Source organism: Pseudomyrmex gracilis, unplaced genomic scaffold (genome assembly GCF_002006095.1).
Source record: "Pseudomyrmex gracilis isolate BER0280 unplaced genomic scaffold, ASM200609v1 scaffold_92, whole genome shotgun sequence".
Classification (NCBI taxonomy): Eukaryota; Metazoa; Arthropoda; class Insecta; order Hymenoptera; family Formicidae; genus Pseudomyrmex; species Pseudomyrmex gracilis.
In genome coordinates, this window is record NW_018020676.1 from 256,705 (window position 1) to 264,131 (window position 7,427).

Sequence of the window (7,427 nt, forward strand, 5' to 3'; positions counted from 1 at the left end):
TGTAATTCACATTGTAATATGTTATCTTTAATTGTTACTCTTTGTTGTAACCAGATTCAATTGATAAGGACTTCAATAAAAAGTCGAAACGTTTTGAAGCTAAAGAAAGAAATTTTTTACTTTATTTAATTATTGCACAATATTACTTTATTATTTTTTTGTGATATGGAAAGTTTCAAATTATCCTGTTCTGTTTTATACAGTTTAATAAAGAACACATTATTTGGTCAAGAGATTTATTCTATAAAATTATTTCTTTTTATAATTCTATACCGGAAGATACACATTTATAAATAGGTATGTGATGCACATTTATAAATTGTTTATTATAAATAATACATTTGTTAGTATATATTTGTCACCAATGAAATAAAAAATATGTGAAAATGAAGGAGTTTTTCAATCTGAAATGACCGAAGAATGTGATCGTTTTTTATCTAAATTTTTTTCGACAAAATGACAAGAGATATCGTGATTCTTTTATTACACTTATTCAAGACACAAAAGATTCAGAAAATGCAAAAACCAAAACAGTCCGATTATTTGGTCCGTCTAGATCGAAAAATTTCCTTGTAAAGAAAGAAAACAGAATGTTCTTACCAATATATAAAGCATGAAATGTATACACGTACACGTATTAAGTCACATATGTGTTTACCTCAGCTTGAAAAAGTGTTGATTTATACATCAAGTATAATTAATTATTATAATAGATATACATACATATATATTTATATTTATATTTATATTTATATATAGAGTATCTCTGCACCATAGCTTTTGTATTTGTACATACAACGTATGATTTTTTTGTATAGTTATCCCACCTATGGGAAGGATGACTGGTGAGTTTCTTGTAAGATATTCATACATAGATTATTATAAAGTAAGTTAGCATGCATAAGTTCAATACTTGTACATATTTAGAAATCTCTCTGATTTATACAAATAGATATTAATTACATTAACTACCATTAATCCTCTCCTCTACACATGTCTGTTTTTAAAGCTTTTTCTTGCGTGACGAGTAACACATTTTCAGTTTTAAAATTTTGCTTTTCAATATTAATTTTTCTGTAAACGTAGCATGGTAAGGGTTGAGAAATAACGCGTTATTCTTGTAACACCGTTATAGGTACTTTTTTTTTCAATAATAAACTACAACAGCAACGTTAATTTTTTTATTGATAATTGTAACAAAATTTAACAGTTACTTTTATAATTTATCTTTATAATAAACTGAAATTCGAGAGCTTTTATGCACGTAGACAAAAAATAAAAAAAAAACAAACGCAGATGTTCAGGCGCAAATAACTATTCATTGTTTATAATAATAACGTACATACAGATAATCATTTTTTATTTTATATATTCTTGGAAAACATTTTTTACTTGACATATTCTGAGACTTTCTTCAGCTAAAACAGTTGCAATAATATAAAGCAATTATTTCAACTAAAAACTTGTATGATTTTATGTCAAGAAATTTATTTAATCAAATTTTTACAGCCATTTACAATTTTGCACCGACATCTAGGCTTGATTCTTTCTATTTTCTTTTATTTGAACTCATAAAATTCTTTGTATTGAGACTTATCATTCTAAAACAGTTATCTTTTATAATATCTATCAAAATCCTCGCACTACGAATAATCGCGCGGTAGTTAAATACTGGGAGTCAGAATAACCGCTTAGAAATTATTTAAAAAATTACTTTTTGATGAAAGATTGATTAAATCTTTATCAAGTAATCTTTATTTTATTAAGTGATAAGAACAAATTGCGCAACAATTAAAATAACTGAGTCAAAATGACGTTCGTTGAGCGAGGGTTTGTGTATGTAACTTACGTTTGTGTGTAACATAGTGCTGTCAATATACTTAGAGTATAATGTATATGTTATAACCTATATATATTATTTAATTTATTCCTTATAAAAACGTAAATTTTAATAATTGAATAGTCAGTATATTCACATACACAACGATGTAACTTCAAAAATGTATTATTATCTATTATCTATTATCTATTAGTCTTATTTTATAAATACAAAAAATCTTCAAACACAATGTCCTTACACTGTTTTTTTATGCACAACAGTGTAAATATTGACAGCAGTAAGTTAATAGAACGCTTATGGCTTTTTTTGTTGAAATGAGCAATAGATTCGTTTATACGCATATCTCTGCATACAAATTGTTTTAGTATAAACCAGCTTTAATAAGATTTAAAATGTTTTTTTAAACTCAGAATTTAAAAAATTATAAATTATTTTTATTCAAATAACATATATAGTTTGCATAAATATTAATGCATATACGGCAACAAAATGTCCTCAAAAATGATATATAATATGTTTTAACAAAAGTTATCAAAACTTTTCGATTTAATCTCTCTGTCGTGTATAAAATAATCACATTTATATAAAGTTTTTATTTTCTTTTATTCATTACTTTTTATTTGTACGAAATTAATAATGGTAAGAGTTTCCGCGTCTCTATATACCTTAATACAGCAGCTCCATTGGTTTAATGACGTTAGAAAAAAATGACATAGTGTGCGATTCTCGCGATTCTACAGTTTTAATTTTTATTTTTTCTTAAAAAATATACAATATCTTTGTAATGCGCAGAGATCGAAGATGTTTTTTTTTCTTTTTTTTTTAAATTCTATACAGTAATAAAAAAAAGACTACAATAGTGTTTGTATTTCAGGGTGACTACTACGTACACAACACCTACATTAGGTGTGCCCAATGCAGTCACGGCAAGTACATATCCTCAAATGCTTGGCTTAAGCGAGCAAGTACAAGCTCTGATGCCCGTAGCTACATCCGCATCATCTTTATTACATCAACAAAGGCACACACCATCCGTTCACAACACATCTCATGGGAAGTATCCACCACCTCTAATACCAGTCAATGGTAGCAGTAGCAGCAGCAACAGCACCGGTACTACTAACAATAACAGTGCGAGGTACGAATAATAATAGTTGTAATATAACAACGTGTTTGTCGTTATTTTGGAGCAGTGTTTGTCGGCGTCGGGATAAAAATAAGGGCTGCGATCATGCTCGATCTGTTTTGTTCTAACGTCGAACGCGCTACGAGAAGAGTAAGAGAACTACGAATAGAAACGCGTCAAATGTAAAGGTCCTGAGCAACAATTCCAGTTCTCATTTATTCAGACGTTGGCGAGCACTATTATACAATTATACTTATTTAGAGCAAAGCTGGCGAAAGCTTTGCACTAGCATTGATTTCGGTATTTGTGTCTAGCACTATTCCCACTCTTTTCGCTTCGTAGAAGAGACCAATAGATTGCACGACACATGCCGAAAGTCCTAAACAATTTTTTTTAGCTAATTATCGGTCCTCTGTTTAAGCTTCTCGTTCAAATGCGTCCCAAGCTGGCTCAAAAGAAATCAGTGCATAACCTTTGACGGTTTTTTGAGAAATCAAATAAATACATAAATATGAAAAACTGATAAAAAGTTTCTCGTCATCAATGGTCACAACCATCTATAGATTATTATTATTTAGGGATTCCCGCGGGAGGAAACCTTTAATACCAATAGCGGAGTCACATTCATCATCTTCTTGTCACGTGCAACCATATCAAATTCAGAAAGCACTGGTAGAGGAAAAGATGGTACCGTGTATCAACTTTAAACCTTACATTTACACCGAGTTATTGATGACGCTTCCCGACTTTGTTTCAAACTTTTTTCCTGCCTGTGACATCGAGAGCTGTAGACAAGTTCTTACGGATGTTCTACATATAGACTTGTATCAAGGAAATAGGTAAATAGATATCTGACTGTATACACAGCAGTGACCTTTATATTATTCAGTTCCGCGACAGGAAGACAGAAGATGCGTTTGATAATAAAAAAAAAAAAAGTCGATTTTCAGACACAACGTAATTTTTTACCGTTCCGTATCGTTGGCGTTGATCGGTCGGTTAGAAAAGAAGCTAGATATATAGGCATGGAAGCTTCTTTTCTTTTCGCAAAACTGAATACATGAAGGTTACAGACGTACTTTTCATTAAATACTTTTTGTGAAGAAAAATCTGTTTGCAGACAGCAAATGAAGATGTTAATGGAAGCAGGAAAGTGTTCCTCGCCAAACGAGGAACTACCTTTGATTCAAGTTAGAAGTGTAATGAAATACATGCCACAATTCAAATATATGTTTGACAGAGGAAATATGGTTATGCCTTCCCCAGCTCATTCGTCCGAAGAGCATGCCAAAAAGCGCCAACGCACCAGCTAGGATTGGCTACAGCCTTATTGGCCTACTTACGATTATTATCATTCGGCAATGTAAATAAGCCGATAACAGTTTGTGTACGCATTGCTGGAATCGTTCTCACGATAGGTACGCATGTATTTGAAGAAGAGACTGTATTTCGTGTATTCACCGTGTATGTGGTGCGGAATATGACTATATGATAAGTCAAGTTTGTGAAAAGTGATTCAGTGGTTATTATTTCTTTCTCTAAGATAAAAACAAACGTTTGACGAGTAAACGACTAGTGTGAATAAAAAAAAAGCGATATAATAATACGTCGAGACAATTCAGAGATCTGCGTTTATGTAGAATATATATATATTTTTTTTCTAGACCTGTTACAATGTGACAAATATTACATTGTTACAGGGCAAGGAAAACCCCTTTAAGACAAAAAAAAGCACATTCTTATTTTCAAATTAAATATATGTTCTATCATTCCACACATAAACACACATATTTACAAGCGCGCGTGCAACATACAAGAGAAACTAATATACCTTATTTTATTTCTCTACCTCTGTATACAAGAACAAAATAGGAACATTTATTTAAATTCTTGTAAAAGTAAAATAAAACTTTACTTCACACTATAGGTTAGGGTTAACGTCGCGTCATCGTCATGTCAACGCGCACTATCAAATTTTTTCACATGAGCTTTAAACAATGACTTGTTTGTAATAATACAGTGTGTTGCCTCTATAATACGTTAAAAAATATTTTGACGCAACGTTGCCATGACATTTTTAGTGTGAATCTAGCTCAAAAATTCTCTTTTCGGTACCATCAGCGGTCACTCTTGCGAACAACTTTTACTTAATACAAAAGGCGCTTCTTAATTACTCGTAAAAAAAACTTATAAAAAGAAAGCTAAAAAAAAGTGAGTGTGACAAAGCGATGTTCATATTAAGTCGTAAAAAAAAAAAAAACGACCGAAAAGAGCTGCGTCCCGTTGTTATTGCCAGTATGATAATAACGTGAAAATAAAAATCTATAGTTCACGTAATATGTATTACAGATGTTCAGTACTGTCAGTGATAACGTAGCGCAGCAAAGATCTGTATCTAACGATGGACGATGGATAGACGATAGGCCATTTTCGTACAGAAAATTTTGGTCACTTTTGCGGGCTTCATTGTAAAACCAATTGAACTAAATCTCTCGGTAATATTAATAATCAGACCAATTACGGACAATGTTAAGTCCGTATTACACTACAGGTTGCGGATATTCCGAATTGCTGTTTGACCATTCCAGAGCGATCTGGTCAGTAAGCTGCTTCGCTCCGGTTGGTTGATCCGCAACCATTAATTGTAATCTTGAGCCGACGGCTTCTAGTCACTTGTAATGTAATACGGGCTTTGGTTTACAGATAAACACAAAATAAAATGAATGTTATTCTTTCAAATTCTATATTTTATAATATTTTTGTTACGTATGTCAATATCTTGTGTACGTGAGATAAAAAAGTTCTGGCTAAAAAAAATTTGGAAGGAAAAATGATGTGTCTATCATTCAATTAATAAGCGAGCATAAGGGTGTGCTGTATAAAGTTATTCAGATCGAATAACTTATTTTGCATCTTACATGCGAAAATACAAAGTAAGAAAAAGTTGAAAAATGGAAGTAATGGCCGCGGGACCGAGCGCTTAAATAAGCGTTTTATAATGATTGCTTTGTCATTGGCATGTATTTTTACATCTGTAATAGATCTGCAACAGATCTAGGAGGCCAATTGCAGACAATAAGCACAAAACGCTTACTAAGCACTGAGTTCTGCTAAACGCGGCCAATGCTTCTTCAAGTTCCTAGATATTATTACTAGTATATATATCATAATATTTAACAGCAAGGTGAGATGCAAGAATGAGATGTAAGAACGAGATGTAATTACTTTGTTATGGAAGAATGTTCATAATGTTTAGAATATATTTAATACCCAAAACGATTCTAGTTTTCAGTTGCTTAATAAATATACATTGCAGTGTGCAGGTGTGTGGAGAACGTTATTAAATAGAATAACAGAATGAGAAAATTGTCTATTTAATATGAAAAGATTGCAGTAAGCAACATCTTGTCTATCACATCTGCACAGAATGATTATAATGTACCAATATTGATTTAACAAACTTGATAATTTATAGTACATCTATCTACTAATCTAATAAAAAATTAATATTTTTAATTGGCAGAAGATAAGTGGACAAAATCTATATTAGTTGATATTGTTGTCAAGTAAAATTAATACCAGTTAATATTAGTTCCTCCTGCGTTGGTATTTCAGTGTTAATACTTTTTTTTGCCAGCAATTCTTTTTAGTATTACTGGCTATATTTTTATTATTGGTGTTAGCTATCTAAACTTTTGCTTTAAAAAACACCTATTATAATCCACCCAAGACCAGTTTTGTTTTGTATGCTAAAATTTGTTATGTATGTATTTCTTAAGTATTTTTAATAAGTTTAGCATTTTATTTTGTATGCAATAATTTCTGCACAATATGTCTATTAAGTATATCTAATGATAGAGTTAGCGTGAAAAGTTGCTGAAAGTGTGAAGAAAAAATGCGCGAAATTGAGATAAAAATTATAGAAAAAAAGACAAACAAAAATAAAAATGTATGAAAAAATCATATATATATATATATTTATTTACGTCAGATAAACGTTTATATTTAGTGCAATATTTGTGAACTCCGAACTATAACAGTTTTCGATAAACGACTCTGTCCCTAAAAAACGGACAATGAAAAAACAAAACTTTTCCTCGGAACGCTAAAGCTAATTATAAGTAATTATGTAGTTTGTATGTGGCCTCCTCACGTCTAACTATCTCATAGATATTTTAAATTTCTATGCGTTTAAAAAGCATTCAAAACTGCACACTTATGTAGAAGACTGTTTATGTGTGGGGTGTAACACAAAAAGATATGTTAACATTCAATGATACGACACACTGATATTTGAAACCACGTTGAAATTAGTCTTCCACAGTCTATAAGTACGAAGTTTGTTTAATTAAATAAATTATTTTGAAACATTACGAATAATTAACGAGTCTTCGATAACCGTCGTTCAACTTTCATTCACAATAAATAGAACGCAGAACGCGCGCGATATGCCCTTTTAAT

At 31.0% G+C, this 7,427-nt stretch overlaps 1 protein-coding gene across 6 annotated transcripts in view; it reads left to right on the forward strand.

Annotated features, from left to right (window-relative positions):
• LOC109855532 overlaps positions 1-6,900 on the forward strand; it is a 34,084-nt gene extending 27,184 nt beyond the window's left edge. For 4 of the 6 annotated variants that reach the window (XM_020429906.1, XM_020429908.1, XM_020429904.1 and 1 more), the window contains exons 4-7: positions 819-845; positions 2,715-2,978; positions 3,545-3,805; positions 4,087-6,900. In XM_020429906.1, the coding sequence (XP_020285495.1) occupies positions 819-845; positions 2,715-2,978; positions 3,545-3,805; positions 4,087-4,279 (745 nt within the window). In that variant the 3' untranslated portion in view covers positions 4,280-6,900. The other 2 variants (XM_020429909.1, XM_020429905.1) reach the window with 2 other exon arrangements.
• Positions 6,901-7,427: the final 527 nt, after the last annotated feature.